The 22192-nt window shown below is 40.8% G+C and overlaps 1 protein-coding gene across 8 annotated transcripts in view; it reads right to left on the minus strand.

Annotated features, from left to right (window-relative positions):
* Positions 1-22130, minus strand: part of MYO9B (myosin IXB) — a 42096-nt gene extending 19966 nt beyond the window's left edge. For 4 of the 8 annotated variants that reach the window (XM_062618648.1, XM_062618651.1, XM_062618654.1 and 1 more), the window contains exons 1-10: positions 22000-22130; positions 12534-13427; positions 4874-4968; positions 3457-3519; positions 3232-3331; positions 2982-3082; positions 2613-2742; positions 2047-2136; positions 1696-1812; positions 1320-1454 (exon numbers count right to left, since the gene is read on the minus strand). In XM_062618648.1, coding sequence (XP_062474632.1) covers positions 1320-1454; positions 1696-1812; positions 2047-2136; positions 2613-2742; positions 2982-3082; positions 3232-3331; positions 3457-3519; positions 4874-4968; positions 12534-13370 — 1668 coding nt within the window. In that variant the 5' untranslated portion in view covers positions 13371-13427; positions 22000-22130. Of the gene's footprint in view, positions 1-1319; positions 1455-1695; positions 1813-2046; positions 2137-2612; positions 2743-2981; positions 3083-3231; positions 3332-3456; positions 3520-4873; positions 4969-12533; positions 13428-21353; positions 21378-21999 lie in introns of those variants that run through there. The other 4 variants (XM_062618653.1, XM_062618652.1, XM_062618650.1 and 1 more) reach the window with 2 other exon arrangements.
* Positions 22131-22192: the final 62 nt, after the last annotated feature.

The following is a 22192-nucleotide window of genomic DNA, read 5'->3' on the forward strand; positions in this document are numbered from 1 at the left end:
AAATGACAATGCATCAAATGCTTGACAAGACAAGCTTCCCATTATGATATGGAACCAAAATATCTGGTGTTCCTAATGCTGCAAATTCCCATTGGAAAAAGAAAATTATAAGGTACTAATGTAAAAAAAAAGTCAGACAGAAAATTAACGAAGTTTTGTGTTTAACAATAGACAAAGAGCAGCGCTCACTATTCTGTATGATGATGATGATAAGAAATGGACTACACAGTCTGCCTAATGACAGGCTGCTCAGTGTGCATGCTGAATTACAGACCCCAAATGCCATTTTCCACACACAAAAAAGCCTTTCTTTAAAAAGATATAGCCATCACCCCTGGGGGCCCTCAGGCTGCAAGAGATACAGGAAGTGGATCATTCAGGGATTAAGCTCCTTTGGAAAAACCAGGGCATTATAAAAAAGAAAACAGTGTCACTATTTATCCTAGTTAGCCTGGATAGCCACTTCTGTCCCGAGTTACAAAACAGGGACCTCAACATTATGTTTACATACCAAGTTTGCATGTTTGGTCATTTTCTCCTCTTTAAAATGCTTGTTTAAAGTTATCTACATGCTGCTGACAAAATACCAAGGCACACAGAATGACTTCCTTCTTTCAGCTGAGTGACCTGAGAAGAACCTTTTAGCACAAACCAGACAGAAAAACCCAAGTCTAGTGCAAAAAAACCCCAAACCTCAGGCAAGAAACAGGATCTGTTAGAGCCTGCAGCACTCAACGGGCTCTGTAAGAAGACGATACCATCTGCAAGCAACTAAATCAACATCCTCCAGTAGTATCAGGATTTCAGAACTACTGCCAATATCAGCATTCAGTTGCATCCCTTAAACGCAGTCAGGTCAAAGAGGCAACAAAGATATTTAATAACCAGCAATAAATATTTAATAATTAATTATTAAATATTTAGAAAGTAACAAATAAAAGAAATTGTTTCTGGACCATGAAAACAAAACAAAAACCTGGAACAAACACCTCAGCTACAGACTTTCAAAGTCTGCAGTTCCATCTGATTTCAGTCTGCTATCACCGGAAGGTCTTTTTAAGTTTCTTACAGTTATGCAGAAATATCATACTAGCCCTCTGAAGAAAGACCCTGCTGTCATTAGGACATGTAGAGCACTAAATACAGCAAAGCTACAACCTTCAAACAACAATAAGCAGTAATGAAGCAAATTAAAAGAAGTCTTTTGGAGCTATATTCAAGCAGTTATAAAAATTATGCCTTGTGGTTTTGCATAACTTGTAAGTTTGCATAATATATGATAAAAAACAGGTTTTGTTTCAGCAACTTTTATTTCTTACCTGTTCCAATTTGAAAATGTGCTGATTGAAATAATACTGAAGCTGTTCATTTGCATAATTTATACAGAACTGTTCAAAACTGTTGGTTTCAAAGTCTTCAAATCCAAAAATATCAAGTACACCAATGGACAAACACTAAAAGAAGATGTGGAAACCTAGTTAAGCAATCTGTCATGCAGTGACTTCACCCGCAGTTAACCATTATGAAAAGCACTTTCACAGTTACATCTATGGCAGAACCATACGATTAGATACAACCATGGACTTCAGAAGAAACAAAACTTATCCCAGGTATCTGAACACACCATCTATAGCATCACCCGTTAGCGCCAAGTACACAACTGCCCACAAAGACTGGCTTTTGTGAGAAACTTACTGTAACAGATTCTTCCATGTCCTTCTTATTAAGGAGTGCATGATTAATTCGCAGGACAATCCAATCAAACAAAGCACTGTATAAGGACTTTGCCATTGAATCACGAGCTGTTATTGCCTGCAAGTGAAACAGTGTTCTTGGGTTAAAAAAGCATTTCTAGTTGAGACCAGTATCAACTCAAAGGTTGCAGTCCTAGCAGAGACAAAGAAAACCAACATTTACCTTTAAAGCTAACTTCTGACTTTCCAAATGGCCCTCACTAAATGTGAGGGTGTACCACCTTAGCTTTTTTAATCCAAACATCGTAACTGCAGTTAGTTAAGACCATTCTACTACTGTTCTTTTACTCACCTCATTGAGACTATATGGCAAAATAAGCTTATCGTTAGCAGTCACAGTTTTTCTTTTTGTTAGCACCTCTACTAGAATTTCCCGTTTAACCTTTAAAAATAAGCAAGAACAAGAGTTATTGTCACCCACAAACTCCCAGTGAGCAATGTGATAGCAACAGTGGACACTCAGTTTCCTCAGAGAAGCCCAAGCCTTTTGACAACAGCTACATTTATCATTCATCAATAGCTTTACAAGTCCTTCAACATCTTTAGTTATTCTCAGCTTAGATTCATTCAGAAGTTTCCCTATGGTGGCAAAGAACCCATCTCCACTAAATTCATTCCTGCTCAGCTCTATGATAAGCAAGTAAACAAACTCTGTTTCCATGCTATGGGCTATATCCCATCCCTAGTCCCAACAATTTCACCAATTTCATCCATTTCCCCTCCCCATAAGCTTTGTGGAAGTACCATAAACCAGACCTAGATACAGCAAACTAGGCACCAAGATATCCAAGTAAAATGCTGAGGCAGAGCATGATACAAAGGTGGATCAAACATGAGAGCTAGAGAGAAATACTCTACTTTCAAAAGCTGGGAAAGAATGTCCAACACTTCTGGAGGTCCCACTTCCAACCCTTCATCACGACCTGTAGCTTTCTTCTTGTATGTAACGTTGCCCAAATAAAGAATAGCTGAAAGTATTGCAAAAATCCTAAGGAAGAAAAATAGAATTTTATAAGAGTTTTTAATTACAAGTTCATTACAACAGGTTTGCTTTCAAGAATTTGTCTGCAAGTCCTCAAGTACTCATAGAATCATGGAATAGTTTGGGTTGGAAAGAACCTTAAGATCATCTAGTTCCAACTCAGCTCACCCGGCTTCCCAATGGACTAAATGTGACCCCAACATTAACTAGCCAGCAGTAACAAAAGCTTAAACGATTCTACATACTGTTTTTTTGTTGCTGAAAGGAAGCCAACCATCTCCATGGCTTGTTTTAATCTTTCAAAGTCATGTCGGAGATCTTCCCCGTCTTCAATTTTCAAGTTATGCTGGGAAGAGAGATCCATACTTAAAGGCAAAGAATGAAGCCCAAACATCACAAAGAAAACAAGCATAATATGTTCTGCTGTCTTTCACCTTTAACACAACAGACAGACAACACTTATCAATGCATGGATAAATTCCTGCCACAGATTACCTGATTGAGGTAGAAATAATCTTCAGGTTGCTTGAGGTGAAATTCTTTACGCTCTTCCTCATTGACTCCAAGTAGCAAATAATAAAAGACATGGTAGTTCCTACAAAGACAGTAAATCTCTCTTTCACGAACACAGAATAATTTGTCTTTAATTTATGTACTTTAGATGATCTTAAACTCTTGCATGGATTGTAATTGTGTTAGCAAATTGTCTTGATCTCTTACCTTTCATCTTTTTCTTGAGAAACCAGGCGAGATTTTTCAAGCAGGTATTTTTCAACAACAGCCCTAAAGAGCCACAAAACATGAAAAAGCAGCATGAGGGCAAAAGAAAAGGCCTCCCAAAACATCACACAGCAACTGCCAAGAGAGTTCAAATAATGCAATCTGCGCTAAAGCATACAAGAGAATAGCTTAGTGACTATCTTCAATCTAAACCAAGAATTTCAATATGCAGAATACTGTAACAAGAACAAAGAGAAACACCTATTTTGGGTGCTTGGGTTCAGTAGTCATAACTGGGGAAAGGCAGACAAAGCTAGGAATGCTCCGATGAAAAACTGGTTGCAGAAACAAGTATGTAGAGTGCTAACATTATGTTATCTACTCCGAGATTAACAGTTATTTGACAAGGAATGCAAAGGCTACGAGACCCCAGAAATACACTCGATAACTGATTCTCCATCTAACAAATATTAGATGGTTTATGACAGTATATACGTCAGCCTAAAATGGAAGCCAGCCAGAAACCCTACAGGTTGACAAAGTAACCTCCTAAATGATAACCTAAACTCCTTGACATGGGATACAATAAATGAGGTCAAAGTTGAAGCAGGTTTTTCTCAGGCTGAAGACAAAACAAACATATCCAAATTGTGCCTAGTTCAAAGCAAATGTGGTACAGGGTTGCCAGTCCCTTCTGGTACTGCCATTTGGTAAACTGCAAACACCAAGATGACCCAAAAGAAAGACACACCAGAGCACACAAATCAGTGATAGCTAGTGGCACTCCAGAGCACAGCAAGCTTCCACTTCAGGCAGACTTCCATAGCAATATCAGGTATTACAGCCTTGCATCTGGACTAGCCCAGGTACATCTTGACAGTGGGGTAAAAAACATTAATAGAATTTTAAGACTCAAATGCGACTATCATATATTTAAAAAATGTAAGTATAGAATATTTCATGTTTGACCTTCAGCAAGAAGCACACATTTCAACTAAGTCAAATAAAACCGTAATTATGTAATCTCTTTTATAACTGGTGTTGAGATTGTTCTTTACAATGGCTTCCTCAAATCTATTTCACTTCTCCCAGTTCCTCTTAAAAATGCAGATCTTCTGGTTTTAATTGCAAAATGGAAATGACAATGGATGTTGTGAAAAAAGCCTTCATTTAGCATGAAGGTAAAGATGCAGCAGCAGTTAATTTCTTAACCTGATACGGTCATACAGCAAGGTAAGAACATTATCCATCACCTGACTATTCCACAACACTATTCTGAGAGCCTTGAAAACTCCTCAGCAGCAAGCTATTCTCACAAGAGAACCACCTCAGCAAGGTAGCATTCTATATACAACAGTCTTCACCAATTCCTAAATGCACAGAGATCAACCCCAGCACCACTTCAGACTGTACTTACCCTCGGACAATACCATTCTCTAAATAGTTGACTTGAATAAACTTCCCAAAACGACTGGAGTTATTGTTGTGTGCTGTTTTTGCATTTCCAAATGCCTGTAATAAAGCAAGAAGACTTAATTTTCAGTTAAGCAAAATATGCTAACACACAGCTTTTCTGTTCATTGTTCAGCCTCCTGTTAGCTTGCAGCATAAACATGAAATACTCAGGCCATGGTAGCATACCAAATACCAAAAAGGCAGTTTAAGAAGCCTCCACTATTCCTTAGAGCTCTCTATACATTTATTATTTGCCCCATGCAATAATATTTGATGGACTGAGGGAGGGGAATAATACATTTAGCTATTTCTCAGAGTACAGGAAAGGTAATCCCAGCTGGAGTGTGTAAATCACCCTCAATAATAACAATTATGACCTCAGAGAGGCTATTCAGTGGGAAGATGACAGCACAATTACCATGAAATTGCCTCTCCCAGTCTACAAACTACATCCTATTCCCTAATGCATTGCTCCCACTCAAAAACTTCACAATGAACACAGTTTAAGTGAGGAGGGCACACGAAGATCTCATTTCTAAAGTCCAATGGATTTTCAAAGTTGTGTATTCCAAGAAACAGGAAGAAGACAAACAGAAAGCCTTTGGTTTACAGAACCACATCATGCACTGGCCAGTTAACTCCGCTATGCACTACTGAAAAATGGAGTTTCACTATGAGGCATTAGGACAGGGGAAAAAACAGGGATGGCGCAGATCCTAACTGCGCATCTTTAATACTTCTGCTTGCATCATGATAGTTGCTAGTATACACAAAACAATATCCTTCGCATGAGCCGCATTTAAGAACTGTAAGGATAACTTATTAAATGCAACAGTCCAATAGAATTAGTTACTAGGAATGTCCTTAACTTGATCAACTCTTCACTATGCATTCTTAGCCTCAGAGAAACCTGTGACCCTTCTAACATGCAGGAGGCAATCCAGCATATTGAGAAGAAAGCCTGTGTAAAAACAGTTGTCTGGAAAACTACACTGCTCGGTGCAGACTATCACCAGCAATTCCTGCTGCAGATATTTCCTCTTCAAGCTCCAAGCAATGAAGGCCTCCATTAGGAAATCCGCTGCCCCTAATATAGAACATTCATGGAATGATTTCAGAAAAATGCCACCCTCTTCCTCCACACACACATCCGGAGCATGATGGACATAAGTACTGTACACAACACTGAACTGAACTCTTGCACACAGAACTGCCCCATTATGGTGTATGTGATATGCTGGGGAGTACTGTTTTCACAACAGTCAGAAGTCTGTTTATTGAAACTCTTCCCTTTCGGGCATTTTGGTTTGTGGGTCTTTTCCCAGACTACCTTAAGGGCTGCATGATCCTGGATCACTATTACTAAAACAGGTTCTCAGAGCTCTATTACAAGTAAATTTCTACTGGGGGCTGCCCAGTGTTCAGAGAACCTGAGAAACTTCTTATGAACTGGGAGAATGGCCAGAATTCTTCAGACAACTGCTATTTCTGACTTAGAGGAAAGAGCTAAAGGAGCTCTTCCTGTGCAGGGTGAAAATCCACAGGGTGCTTTTCTGCTGTAACTTCAGGAAAGGCAGTGGGTTTCTAAGGAGACAATTTGTGTCCAGCACTGCTTATAGATGACTGAGGGCCAGTTCAACCTTCTACTTTCTAGAGACCGGGCTACATGTGTCATGATGCAAACAGCATCTATCCCCAATCACACTTTCAAAGCATCGACCAGAATCATCAATATCTTTTTACAGCTACTATCCAGCAAGTTATCAGCCAGATGTGCTTTTTAGAGCCCATTTTGCATACACATGCATATTAATGTATGCATAAAATCCAAGTCAATTCCTTACAGTTACCAACCATCCCCAAACCAAAAGTGGAGGTCCTGTAACATCAGCACAGCAAATATTCTGCTTTGCAAATCAAAACCCAGTTCCTCCCAGCTGTGGCTCTCTGAAGAACACCAACTTCCCAGGTAACGTGGCAAGAAACCTGTTGTAGTGAACCCTGCCAGGCTGCAGAACAGTGCACGTGCAAAGTGATTCCAGAAAAAGCTTCTTGTTAGAAAGTTGTCTGAACTGAAGGCACCAGTTAACTCTCAGTTTGCTAGACATAGCAACCAGTATAGCTAAATTTGCTACATTAGGTTTTAATAATAAACATTTGGCATTATAGAGTTAAGAAATCCCAAGCCCAGGCTTCCTGAAAAACTTTTCTTAGTGATTACTCATGTAAGTAATGAATACAGTTTAAAACTAAAGGCTCTTATGATCTCATGTGTCTGGTATTTAGTCAAAGCATACAGCAAATTCTTAAAAGCTGATCTAATATTAACAGTTTTAGGAAAGTTTTCATGTACTGAATGGTTTTCTCATAAGAGCCTTTGACATCTACAACCCTTCAAAGAGCATTCCAAGTTGCTTAACATTTTGGGTGGGGAATTTTTTTGGGGGTAACATTTAACTTTAAACTCTAATAACTGCTACCACACTCTTCAATATACTTTGAAAAGTTAACTTTATAAGAAGTGACATTCCTGCCTAAAATCAGAGAAGTGCCAAAACTTAATGTGTTAAATGGTTTGGTTTGATAGTGGTTAAATATCTTCTCCCTACTGTAGCTTTATCCTACGAGAATAAAAGGATTACAGGTAAGAATGAAGCTCCCATATTACCTAGCTATTGGTCTGCATAGAAAGCATCTTTCACAGCTAATTCTAGCCAGGTACTCTATATACACAGCTCAGATTCAAATGGAGTATCTCCCTGGTTTGCCTTTACAGAGCCACATATGCCTTTACAGAATAAATTCAGAAGATGTGAGGGATAAGAGAATTTCAGCTAAAGAGAAATAATAATTTCTATAACCAAACCCATTTACTATTTTCCCATGTGAGTCCATGAGGAGACAGGTAAGAATGAGAAGCTACATTTAAATCTCTCCATTGCAGAACACTAGGCTTACATAAAAGAGAGTGAGTCAAAAATAGCAGCCCAAGGCCAGCAGGAATAAGATTTGGGAGAGCCTATTCCGGGAGTCAGGAAGTCATCCAACCCACCCCTCTTACCTTGGAATGCAAGAGGCATAAACTGAAGTCTGCTACTTGCAACTCCTACAACAGTGACAGCTTTGAAAGTATTCAGGAAAATGCCAAATTCTCCTTTTATTTGCTGTAAAATGAAAACCCTAAACCACACACATGCTCCTATCATGGAGCTCAGGAACACAACTAAAAATCTCACTCCATTCATTCACAAGAACTGCCAAAATCTGAAAGCTATCAGAGTTCCTATGCAAACCACCCCAATCCATGGCAGAAAAGCCACTGCACAGCCCATCTTTCAACGTGCCAAATGACCTCCAAGACTCAAATTGCACACCATAGAAGAGGAAATGACTGCTTCAGAGTTGAACTCAGTTTAGTAGCGGTCTTAAACATGCTGCAAAATATCTGCTCATCCACACAGAAGTTGCAGTGTTCAGGGTAACTTTGCAACCCTGCATGTTGTATGATGCCCTGGGGAAGTCTGAGCAATCCACATGATACAACTGCATGAAGGACAAGGTGATCCCGTGCCACCCCCCCCCCCCCGAGATGTGTGCAGCAGGGAGAAGTGTGCAACAAATCTCTACCAAAAAAGCTTAGTAACATCCAACCAACTGGAAAAAGGAAGTTCCATTCCTCCTCTATGATTCTTAAAACAAACACAGGCAGATAATAGCCTCAAAACAACTACTTTCCCTTAAATAGAACAGCCTACACCCACTAAATATATATATGCAGACTTTTATGGTAAATCCAAATGAAAACCAGAGTTGAAGCATCATTCAGCTTAAGTCTATCTTATATCAAAACCACAAGCACAACGGGACTGTAATAAAGAAAACAGAGCTGACAGCAGACTGTTTTACTCTGTTTTCCATAGAAAGGTAAAGCAGAAAGGTTTACTTTCTACAATTTAACAAGCTTTTTTTTTGTTGAATGCTAGAAAATCTTGTCCCCACCTGATTATGCTTACAACATCCAGATTTACAGCTGCCTTCTTTAGAAGAACACTTAATGAATGCTTCCTGTTGGACTTTCCATTTTATTTGGGTCTTAATTCTTTCCAAAGAATGGTTCAGTGCCATTAGGAAATCTTTAAAAACATACCCAAAGAGAAAAAAGGAACGCCTATTAAAATACTACATGTAAAAGTTAAGACAATGCCAGTATTTCCACTTGTCCCTCCTCTCCTCAGCTTCCACTGCAGATGGAAATGAACTTTCAGCATGCTAAGAAAGTAACTTCTGTCATAAACCCAGGATACTAAGGGTTACAATTAACGACAAGCAGAAGCCAATAGGAGCTTTGCTGCCAGAAGAGGAAGCTCCAATTCCCTCTTATATGTCGCTTGGCACATGCTCCCACCCCCTTGCTCCATTTGCAGCCATTTACTAAAGTAATTGGCTTGACGAATCTAATCAGTTAATTTAAATCTCCAAAGTAAGTTCAGTCTTAGACTGCACACTGCATTTTACACTTGAAACATGCATTTTAAGCCATTTTCCTTGATGAAAGGAAAATACAAATTTCTTGGAAACTTCTGAAGTGTGTATGGTAAGGTTCAGTTCTCTCATTTGAGACTTCAAAAAACAAAGGTTTGATTCATTATTCCAAATTTTACCCAAATATTAGCTCCCAAATGTAAATTCCTTCTTAGGACTTCGAGTAAACTGAACTTAACGGTTAATACCAGAAGGCAAAACTCCAAGTCAGGGAACTAGACTTTAAGCACTATATTTAGAAGAGGATGAAAAAGTCAGGAATATCTGAAAACAGAGCCTATCTTTATCTTCCTGCCAGTTTTAAAGCAACTGTTCTTCATTTGAGATGATTTATGACAACCTGGAGAAACAATTACAACCGAAGTCTGAGAGCAATTCCTATAGAGCCAAGGCAACTGTATGTCACATGAGCAGTTGAAAACCAGAATAGACCACATCTGTAGGCTGTGCTGAAGCATCGCTGTCCATGGAACAACCAGCTAAACTATTAACAATGGCTTCTCTTCAAGTTACTTACAGATTTGAATACAGATTAGTTGGCCAACTCAGAAACAGGATTCCTTAAGAAATACATTTCTAAGTTCACTATGTGCAGATAAAAGTCTAAATCCACCTCCATAATACACTAATAGTGCTCACCTTTCTGTGCTGGAAGTGTTAGCTTTAGCTACTTGATCTTTTACGAAAGGTCAGCCTATAAGTAGATATACTTTACTTAGATCTAAGGAAAATAAGAGGTCACTAAAAAGGGGAAGTTTTGAGACAAATTGCAACTGGCTTTTTATGATGTAGAAGTCAGAGGAACAGGCTTCAGTCAAGAGTAAATTTTCATCTCTCATAAAGCCTCAAAACTTCGGAATGAAACATACCATTCCAATCCCCAGCACTTCAAGCACTACAAAACCCTCCATGCAAAAATACCCCTGAAACATCCATTTAAGAAGAATTCCCTTGCACCACTTTAGTTCCCTTAAGTAAAAACCCAAATGAGTCACCACAGTTGGATTTAGAAGTGACAAAAGTCTAACAGAAGAGTTTGTCATCAGTTTGACTTCCACAAAGCAGAGTATGCTTCCCGCGCATCCCTCCCCAAGATCAAGATGTGACTTGGGTTTGGCTTTGTAAATTCTACTTAGTGACTGGATTTGCACAGGAGCATCAACGATCGGAACACATGGAAGTTTCCCTGTCAGCTGAATCACTCCGCTGTATCCAAGTAGGATCGCTTGATTTCACTTCTCTATGCTCCATCACTTTTTGATGTGCACTAGTTACGTGAACAGGGAAGTCTCTTCCCACTACCAGATTTCAGAAGAGAGCCTCACATTTTCAACAACATGTCCTCTAAGAGCCCATGTTAGAATCCATCTGGCAAGTTTGAGAGCTGAGCTTTCAATCATCATACTTCCAGCTAGCAAGACTATTTTCTTATGAAATGCATTACTGAATGCTGAGGGGAAGTCTGAAGAAGTTGTAGTACTTATGACAACCAATCCTAGTGCAGAAAATCACCAGTACCTCTTCATGAACATTCCTAAACATACACAACATAGAATCATAGAATGGTTTGGGTTGGAAAGGACTTTAAAATCATCCAGTTCCAACCCCCCTGCCAAGGGCAGGGATACCTCACACTAGCCCGTGACGCCCAAGGCTCTGTCCAACCTGGCCTTGAACACTGCCAGGGACAGAGCATTTACCGCTTCTTTTGGCAACCTGTTCCAGCACCTCAGCACCCTCAGAGGGAAGAACATCTTCCTTATATCTAACCCTAACCTTCCCTGTTTCAGTTTAAACCCATTACCCCTTGTTCTGTCGCTACAGTCCCCGATGAAGAGTCCCTCTCTGGCACCCACAGCTTTCTCAGTCTGTCTTCATACACCCAGCCATGACTCCAGCAAGTTACTAATTTTGATTTTCAGTCTGGGGATATGTGCATTTCTCATTCAATGGACAAACTGCAACACAAGATTTTCTGTCTCTTCCTGGTTTGACACAGCTGTATCACATCCGGAGACTAGGATGTGAAACAGTTAATTTTATCAAAGGCAGAAAGATCAGCTGATCAGTGCTTTCCACAGTGACCCCTTCCTGTTTTCTGTGTAGAGCTGCAAACTTGAACTCCAGCAACCAAACCTCAAACAATTTTACTTCTTCTTTCAAGCAGCAGAAAGCAAGGCAAAAAAAGAACTTGTGTGTATTCCTCATTCTTTACAGATAAACTTTCAACTCATTTATAAGCATTTTAAAGTTAAACTTCTATTACTTTTTCACATTTTATCTAAATGCTTAGAAAAAACAGTGGTTTTTTTAATGAAAGTGTTGTAATTTATACACTTAAATAGTCTAACATGTGACAACAGCTGCATTCAAGCTCCTTGCTGTGGAAGGTTTTATTACAGCTGACCATTACATCCATCCAAGCATTCAGAGTTTTTCCTTTCAGATGAGAGCACAAAAGGGAAAGTCTGAAGTCTAAAAGATCAGTCTAAGTTCGTAACCTAATGCAAGACCAGCTGTACCCCTCCTTCTCACATGTTTAGTTTTGCTTTCTGTTAGAAATGCTGTAGTAATTACAAGCCAAAACCAACTCACATTTTCTTCCCAACTAAGAATGTTGTTCTCTTGAAAACAAACAGTTGTAGGAAGGAAATAACTCCCTCAAAAAGTGAGTCCATAAAAATGCTGCAGGACATACTTGCACATAAAGGCACGACTACACTGAGCGGTTCATGTTTAAGTGGAAATGTCCTTTTTATGAAAACATTTACTTATGATTTGATTCAAATGCTATCAAAACTTTAAGAGGGAAAACACAGGTAACCTCTGTCCCAGAATATCAGTTCTTAGTAGTGGAAAGTTAAGTCAAATATAAGTTAAAAGCAACAGGAAGTCAACTGAACGGAAGGATGAATTAAGGAAAATCAATTAGAAGCAGTCAAGCAACACAGCCAAACACCAGCGCAGCCCAGTGATATTTAAAGTCTAAACCTTGGGTGACCAACAAACATTCAACAGCAGCTATTTGAAGTTTTCAAGAAACATCTTTGCAGAAGGCAGTTTTAGCAGAAGAAGTTTACCTCCAGAACTGGCCCAGCTCCTAGAATAGTTCTCTCCACACCACTTGCGTACCCTTTCTGGCTCAGTGCAGTGAGGCAGTGAATTAAGAAGTTTGTGCTTTGAGTTTTCCCAGACCCACTTTCACCCGATATAACTATACACTGATTAACATGCTTTTTAAGCATTGTGTGATAAGCCACATCAGCAATGGCAAAAATATGAGGCTCCAACTTCCCAAGTTGATGATTCTCATACATCTTGACATATTTAGGATTATAAATGGGCAGGAACTTGAAGGGGTTAATTGCAATCAGGATACTTCCTGCGTAAGTGTAAATTTTGTGTTTTAGAAAGCGGCACTTGAGATCCTCTAGGAGCGTTGTCTCTGTCAGGTTGGGAAGATTGCACAAGTCATCAAAGTCCTCCTGATGCCATGGAAGAAACCCCCTTTCAACCAAACGCCGAGCATCTGCCTCCTTGGAAAGCAACTGCATCTGGACATATTTGATGCTCCCGTCAGTGTTCCTCTCTTGCAAAAGAAAGTAGTACCCATCCTTTTGTGGATGTTCATCCTGAGCGCGACGAGGCCAAAGTAAAACCCTATGAACTGGAGAATCATTGATATCAAGTACCCATTCTTCACCACCTGATTCTTTCACCTCCACAAGCACATAATGTTTCGAGACATCCAAGTTTAAGATATTAATCACATCCTTGATGACATCTGAAGATGTGCTGTCCTTGGTTGCTGTCACTTTGCAGCAGGGAGCACTGTCTGTTGAGAGTTGGGGGTAAATATGAAGATTGTAGGCTGTCTTTGCCTGGCAAACTGCACTGTCAGCATCTTTTAAACTCATTCTGTCCCCAGATGGGCTTCAGTCTTCTGCCCCTGCTTAATATGCAGTGCCCATTGTCTAAAAAAGAAGAAATAAGAGGGAAGGAGAAAAAAGAACAAAGTCAGGTGTTTAAAACAAAATGTGTACAAGAGATATTATTTTCTGGAGGATGAGAATGAAATTACATAATAGTCAAGTTATTAAAGAATCAACTCACTATTAACACACTTCAGTGCTATACTTAGCCTACCCCATAGAACTGATAACTGCACAGGATCTACGATATTTTCACTCTTCCTTCTATTCCCAGGCCATCGCTTCCTCCCAGCTAAAGTAACACAAGCATTCTTATAGCCACAAAGCAAGCTGAACTGGGTAAGTGTCCAAATTCAAACTTCCTTGTTTCCCCAGGTTAGTTTTAACCCAGGTAATTTCCCTGGCCTGGCTCACTGTATGGCTACACCAACATTTATTTATCCTCCCACATAAACACTCCCTTAAAGCTGCACAGGCAGCCTGAGGTAGCAACAGGGCTTGATCACTTCTTAAATCAGCAGAGACAGCTCAGAGCAGCCACGATCTATGGCAGAAGGAACAGTGCACAGGTGCAAGGAGGAAGATGGTTCTGACACCAAGATCCACACTGTTTTTCATCTCCCCCAACTGACTTCATTTCACAAGAGGTACAGACTGGGGACAGGATTTACCCACTCAGTTCTAAGGAAACTGCCTACAGCTGACCAGTGCAAACGCTGCCATCAACATCTAATCCTGCACACCATAGTGATTTCCTAAACATGCATCATTTACTCAGACAAAAGATTGCTAACTTCACTCGAATGAACCACATCCTTGCTGTAGAAACGTCTGAACACACTTTTTATCTTCCATTTTAGGCAAAAAAGTAAAACTGGTACTATTGCGACTACTTTTCAGTTCAACTAACAAGATTCCAAATAACATGCATCACTTACAACTCTTTCCTCACTGGGTTTCAGTGACCTCATGCATGAATTTCCAAAGATCATTCATTCTGATTTCTTTTTCCTCCTTTCATCCTTGATGCAGGCCAGAAATCCAGCATTAACCTCATAGAAGTCAACTTCCTCCCCTTCCTGCCAAATTAAAAGCCTCTTGACTTCCTAACTCCATGCCTTTGCAGGTGATTTTTCTCTCAACTGAATTTGATACATCCAGATCACCAGGACTAAGCTTGCTTACACTGCTTAAGTTCAGCAGTTTACCAGCTTATCAACAAGGAGTAAAAGGAGAAGGATAATGAAGTATCCCCTTTGTTTTAACAGTCTGTAAAACTTCATACCCAGAATATCAGTTCAATTTTTGCTCAAGAACAAAGTGTTCTAATTACACACTTACGTGCCACCTAGATATTACAAAAGGGGCAGAGAAATGCCAGTGAAGTTGCTTTTTGCCACTAAACAACTGCACAGGAACTTGCATAAGGCCACAAAGAGCAATCATTTCAAATTAAGATCAGTACAGTTGGAAGCATTTAGCAGCCACTTCCACTGCAAGTAATGAATCACGGCACAGAAACATATGACATAGTTCTGCCTCATGAAAAGCCTCAGATTAGAGAATTGTTCTTTAAGGGAACTCTGAATAGTGAGCTTACAGAAGACATTGCTATGCAAGCTGGATCATTTTCAGCGGCTACTCATCAAAAGGAAGGCTGAGCAAGCCACAGACAGCAAGACAAACCACAGCACATCTCTGGGCAAGCTGTATGATCCCTCAGAGAATGAGTTTTTTCCCCCATTACATTTCATTTGTCATTCATTAAGGAGAGCTTGCTCCAAGAACTTGGTCATACAGAAGGATGGAGCAGTGAGCTGAAAGCCGCTTCTCCATTTCCCGTACTTATCACTGACCAGTAGGTAAGTTTGAAGGACCTTTGCAATTGCAACCATGCAACTGTAAAGCATTCTTAATCTATAAAAGCTCAAACAACATACAGTAGAACCTACAGGAGACTGCTGCTCATGGGGAAGATGAATCTGGAGCACAGACAAAAAGAACAGTGACCATTTTCCTCTCAAGTTAGACAGCCAGTTTAAGGGAGACAGTCTTGTGCAGACTTCCTTTTTTCCTCCCAGCAATTAGTTTCAGCCACACAGTCTGGTACAATAGAGGAAGTCCCCTCAGTGAGCATTTTTGCCAGAACAGCACCCTAAGAAACCCAGCACCAACTTTCTGCCCACACATAAGAGCAGAACATAGGTGCTGACCTCTGACTTTACTAACATGTATTTCCTAACCTCATCTCATGTCATCTACCACAATATATCTGGTACATTGCTCAAGACTCTCACATCATGCTTTCCAAAGAGGAAACCAGAACACAGATGGCCTCTTCTCTACCAGTGAAAAACCCAGGCCGATTACAGCAAGCAGCAACATGGTGATAGCTGGTAGGGTCTGCTCAGGTGTGCATGACTGAAGAACTAGAAAGAACAAGACCACTTGTCCTGAAGACAGATTTCTGACAAAGCAACATGCAGACATCACCTTTATGTATTTATGCCACATACAGATTTCTAAATTACGCAGTCACCATACAACTTGGTGGAAGTTCAAGCAGGCATCCATCACTCTATTGCCTATAGTAGAAAGTAGACAGTCACAGCAGCAGCAGCCAGCCAGTCAGCATAACACTGCTCCATCTTAACCAGGTATGAAATCCAGACATTACTTGCTTGCTTTCAACACCACTGAGCTTTAAGACTGCTTTCACTCAACAACTTAAATAGATATGCTACTTCAAATCATTTAATACTGATTATGAGTCCCAGTGTTCAACTGAAGACAGGGTACCATCAAGCAATAGGAGGATTAGATTCTAGCAAAGGTGAATTCTTGGTATCAAAGTAAACATCAGAGAAAAATCAGAGCAAGTAATCATTTCAATATGGTTATTCTAATATAACACCACAAGCATGACAGTGAATGTATTCCCCAGATAAATACTGAATATTTTGTTAGGCAGCCCTGTTACCCTCATACTTAGAAGGTATGTGACCAATACTGTATCTAGAAGATATCTGAAATTCAGTTAAGAACCTGAGATAAGAGCAGCAACAACAGCAACTAATCTGTTGGAAAATACCTTACTGCAAAATACTCTAGAAGCTTTGTCTATGAGAAACACCCAGAGGAGACTGTTATCAGTTTAAGTCCTTGCATAGGGAACTAGAGTTCGGTAACAATCATCAGTCTGGAGGACAAAGCTACAACACAAGCCAGTGGCTGGAATTCAGAACTAGACAAACTCAGGGTAACACAAAACACCAGAAGGCTCCACTGCACTGGAGAACCTGAACTGACGCTAACACTGAGGCCTGACTGCTAAAGATCAGCCAGTCCTGAGTTACAGATATGCCTGTGAATCAGAGAAGTGAATAAGATACCACCCTCTTACTAATGTCAAGAGTAGTCTGAACCGACGATTACAATGATTCCTTCTCATTTTCTGATCTCTAATTATTTAGAAAACTTTTAAGCAATTGAAATATTTATTCAGTGTAATTTGGCACATGGAGGAAGCACAAGCCTGACTTCAGGTGCACAGAACACTGGAAGAAAAAGGAGAAATACAAGAGTAGAAGGTAATAATGAAACCATACTGGTCAGCATGCAAAACAGCAAACTTGGGAAAACAGCAGCTTCACCACCACTGTAGACAGAAATTCTGCAAAGTTACTTCCATTTCTTTCTTATAAGAAGCTCCTTTTCAATGCATGGGAAAACACACAGCTGTGCATTAGAGTTATTAAATACTCTAATTAAGTGGGAGGCAGAAGCTGTCACTAGGTGCACATCAACTAATTTTAGACTTCACATTCAGACTCCTTCCTGGTTTCCTTAAAATGTTTTACTTTTCAGAAGCCTTTTGAAGCACAAGAAATATATCTTCACAGTACTTAGAATTTACTAAGGACAGCCATCAGCATCTACAAAACACAGCAAAGCATTTTTCACCATAGCCCTGTTTTACAGATGCAAAGAGAGTTAGGCAAGCTGGGCAAGCAGAGTCAAAAAAGTTTGACATGCAAAGCTTTTTACCCTTTTATTCACGAAGTTGCACTGTATTAATTCTGTGGGCATGAGTGGCAACAGCTGCAGGGGATTAGTGTGTTAAAGGATATAGTGATATATGATTTGCACCCCTGAGACAGTGGTTTCTTTGTGCCAGTGTAACAGACACAATTTAAGGTACTTGTATTTCAAGTGAGATTGAAGACAAGTAAATCTGAAATAACACTAGGCCAACTTAAACATGAGGTATCAGAGGCCACCTTTACTTGACTGTCCTAGAAGGGTAATTCCAACAGGACTAGAAAAATGGAAGAATTCTAACCCATCTAAAACCTCTTTTCAGGGTTTTGTTACCTTCCCCTACCCCATCCTTCTTAAGATCTACAGCATATTTGTTAATAGCACCAACATAATAAGCTTATAAAGGCAACAGTCTAATGACATATTTCTTTTCATATTACATATCAATTAATACTTTCATTTGCTTAAGAAAATAAGTAAGTTTTTGCAAGTCTCTATCAAGCCAGTTAATTTTTAATATGCATTAAAGCCAACATCATGCACTTAATAATGTGGTAAAAGTCCAGAAGAGAATTTCACCCCAATCAGCACAGGGTATCTGTTTAGTTTAAATAAGGCTATAATTTGAAGCCACATATTTAGTCAATGAATCATAGCAAAGCTAAAAAGGGAAAGCTACCATTACAGCAAAATTGGTGAGGATGAGCTTCAGAATATTCTAGTTCTTCATATTTTCATGTACATTTCCAGCGCTGCATTCCTCAAACGGAATGATCCAAGCTTCTCCCATTGTTCAAGTCATTTTCAACACAAAAGTAGAAACACACCACAAAGTGCCTGATCTAATCCTCCAGTACCTCTCATCTTCTGGAATACCAGAATTGCCTATGACCATTCCTAAAAGAGACCTTGTGTCTGTCAAATTGAAAAAGCAACTTCAAAAACTTTTAGCTGTTAATATCTTTGATTTCCAAAGCAAGGAATTTCCAGCAAAACAGGCTACAAAGACACTCTAAAGTTTGTTTTCACAATTAACTGCATTACAGGGAAGGCAAAGGCCTCAACTCTTATCTCCTGTCACAAGGACATACAGTTGCTGTTGAGCATAATTAATGTTATTTCTTTCTTCTCCAGTATTCCAGACATTCGTGGACACTACCTCAAAATTGCTCAATTCTGTTAACACTTCGGTATTTTTCTTGGTCATAAAAAGTTCCGTTGGACTGAACTTCAGATCCTTGGTTTAACTAAAAGTTCTTGGCTTTCTCTACTCCAAAAGGAGTGGTTCTGAATGGAGCATGCAAATCTACAACACATTTGTTACTACTGTTTGTAATCAACCCTAGCAGAGAAGTTACTGCCACAGACTTCGTAACAAAGGAGAAGCTGGACTGCAATGTAAGTAATGCAACATAACACAGGAAAAAGTCAAAGAAATTACCTTCATTACAAGCAGTTCCTCTTTACCTTCTCTCCGTTCCCTCTGGCCCTTGAGACCCCAATCCCAATCTACACCCTTGAACCACCCAAGATACAGACCTCTACTTCCTCTTGATGACTCAGATGCACAATTTAACCTCAAGACAAGGACACCTTATCACGCTTCTGGCGACATTAAAGATCTATAACATGTTATTACCTTACAAAAGGTATGATATCAGAGTTACAGATGTACGCTTGAGCATGATTCAGAGGAAATGAAAATGTGGCTCTGTCGAGAAAACAAGGAATGAAGGGAAAACAACTGAGAGTGTTAGAGGCTAAGAACATAAGCCAGAAGAACCTTGGAGACTATACTACCATTTTTTGTAGTAAAAATTTCACTGGTCTAAGGCTGCATTTACACTGATAAGAAATTTTCTTCAGAAACTTCAGGTTTAAACACTTTTATTGTTAAGCCTTGCTGGTGTTTAAAGGAGTAACATATTTTTCTAGGATCTGCATTGAGTTTCATTTTGTAATGAGACACAAACAACACAATAAAGCCTAGATAAAAGCAACTCTGCAAGCCCCACTCAAGTCATTTGATACATCAAGAAAACATGATATACTAGAGACAAAATCTCTGAACTTTCATTTTCTGAAATAAAGACACTCCCGGTCCTTTCAGAAGGCAGATCATCTGTTAAAATAGCTGGCTATTGAAAAAAAATAAATCCTTATCAGCATTTCAGGCTTTACTTCTCCTTGCTAATAGGTCTTGTTTCTTGGAAATGTGATGAATAAATGCCTTCAGAGTCACAAAAAAAGTACCGAACCACAAACTTACTTTTGCATCATGATTTTTCACTCTTCTCCTTGACTGTTGAGATAGCTCATACTGTCGCGTCTTTCAGGAATGTTTTCTTTTTCAATGCCCCTGATACACAAATCATGGTATTTGACCATCCAGTTAAGGAAAGGCCGTATGTAGCTGAAGCAATACTGAACTATGTGCCTATGAGTCAAACAGTTATTCATACACAGGATTATTCAAGAGGCCTAATGTTTGAATCATTATTTGTCAGAAAACTCAGTCTGTACAAAGCATTAGCTTCTAAGTGAAGCTCGTTTCAATTTTTTATCAGCTGCATTTAACTCTTCCTAAATTATTCAGTTCTATGTTCATTTTGGGTTCCACCAAACCCCACAAACCTATGGTCTTTTTTCCTACTGATTAGGCTATCCGTTTGCACAGATAGCTGCCCTGTTACTGCAGAAACTGCAACACTCAACTGCTGAAAAAGCTTTTGTTGAGACAAACGTTCAAGCAGGGCAAAAAAACAAGCCAACCCAAAACAACCATCAAAGAAATCCCAAACAACCCAAGTAAGTACAGTTCTACAAAAACAGTTGGGTCACATTACTGCATTTAACTCCTGAATTTTATGCTAATAAGTAAACGCTAATGGTTAAGGAAATGGCCTTAGATGCATCATCCTGGAAAGCACAATGTTTCTGGACTTAACTGCAGAGAAGGTAGAAAAATCTCATCGTAGTTCAAAGACAAAGAACAAAGATTCACTCTTTTCAGAAAAGAGCCTCAATGAATCTTGCAGCCAATATGAATACATACGTGCATTAGAAGTTCCCCATATTGCTTCCCCTACATCAAGTGGACTTGTTCCTGACAAGACTCTGAGTAAAAGACACCAAAGACTTACTAAAACTTGAGGGGTGTGACACCAATACACTATACCGGAATGCAGGATTACCTCACTGTTACTTTAGGGCAAGTACTTCAGCCATATATTCTAGCTACCAGACCAGGAATCAGAGAGCTTCTAATTACCCATGACAAGCTCTTATTTGCAAACATCTCTGTAGACAAACCGATACCAATCCACCTCTAGGCGCAATGTGGGAGGATGCTGATGACATCTTTGAAAGGCTAATTGTATTTGCCAGAAGCCTGAGATCATCTCCAGCCCTTTGCTACACTGCCACCCATTTCTAGAAGGTGAAATCAAAGAATACCGAACTCCTTTACATCCAAGCTACTTCTCACTTTACACAAACAGGACTTGCAAACAAAGCTTGGTAAGAATTTGCCGAAATACTCATGAGGTAACAAAAAACAAGGCTGGGAAGTCATCTTGTATTAGGATTACACATACCTGTACCAACTGTGTGGTCACAACAGTCATGAAGCAGGACAGGACTCTGCTACTTTTAGTCTATAACCACATTACAAAGAGATGTTCCCTTCTTGCACAAGTTTTACTTTTCAGAGATTGCAAAACCGAACTTACCCAAAAGACGCAGCACTACCAGGACAGAGCTACAGACATGTATCTGCTAGGCAGCGATGGTCACCGTGATAAAGCACGCCCTCAATGCACTAGCGACACTGATATTGTCAAGAGTTGCCCAAAGATAAAACAAAAGAAACAAAAGAACCCAGCGGGTTTTTTTGAAAGATGCTGAGATATTCGTACGAGAGCTCACAGGCTGCTCACACCGAGACCTAGAGACATCCCATGAAACTGCAGAACGCTGCGCGCTGAAGATCAGTAACGGGCGATGGCAGTTCACATCGCCCGAGAGACGGGAGGCACCGGCGGGCGGCGCGGAGCGCTCCTTCCCCTCGGGCACGTCCAACGTCAGATGCAAAACGAGCGAGCAGCCAAGCCGCTGCCCGCCCCCGGTCGTGAGGAGCCCCCTCAGCTCCAGCCCGCGCCCCCCCGCCCCAAGCAGCGCCCTCTCCAGCGCCCGCCGCCCCGGGGCACGGCTCCCGGCCCCAAGCAGCGCCCTCTCCAGCGCCCGCCGCCCCGGGGCACGGCTCCCGGCCCCAAGCAGCGCCCTCTCCAGCGCCCGCCGCCCCGGGGCACGGCTCCCGGCCCCAGGCTCCTAAGGGAAGCGGCAGAGCCCCGCAGCTCCCGCCCGCCAGACACCCCCCGATCCCTCTCCACACACACGGGACTCCTCCGCCCGCCTCACAGCGCCCAGGTTCGGGGGGAGACCCGGTCCCGCTGAAGTGGCTCCTCTACAGAGCTCAATCGCCCATAGAAAAGGAGAAAGAGGAAAGAAGGAAAGGAAGGAGGACGAGAGGGCGCCCAGCGGGGGCACGGGGTCGCGCTCCGCCGCCCTTTACCTCAGCCGGTGGGTGAAGCGCTGGCGACCAGCACCGCCTCCCGCCACAGGCCCCGCTCCGCCACTTCCGGGTACCGGGGGAGGCAGGGCGGCTCCCATTCAGCTCGGCGTGCACATAGCGCAAGCGCCGCGCTCAGGGCGGGCGGCTCCGGGGCGGGAAACGCGAAGCGTCGCTCCGGGGCTGAGGCCGTCGG

Source organism: Pezoporus occidentalis, unplaced genomic scaffold, assembly GCF_034315485.1.
Source record: "Pezoporus occidentalis ecotype Australia unplaced genomic scaffold, CSIRO_AGI_Poc_V1 ctg202, whole genome shotgun sequence".
Lineage (NCBI taxonomy): Eukaryota > Metazoa > Chordata > Aves > Psittaciformes > Psittacidae > Pezoporus > Pezoporus occidentalis.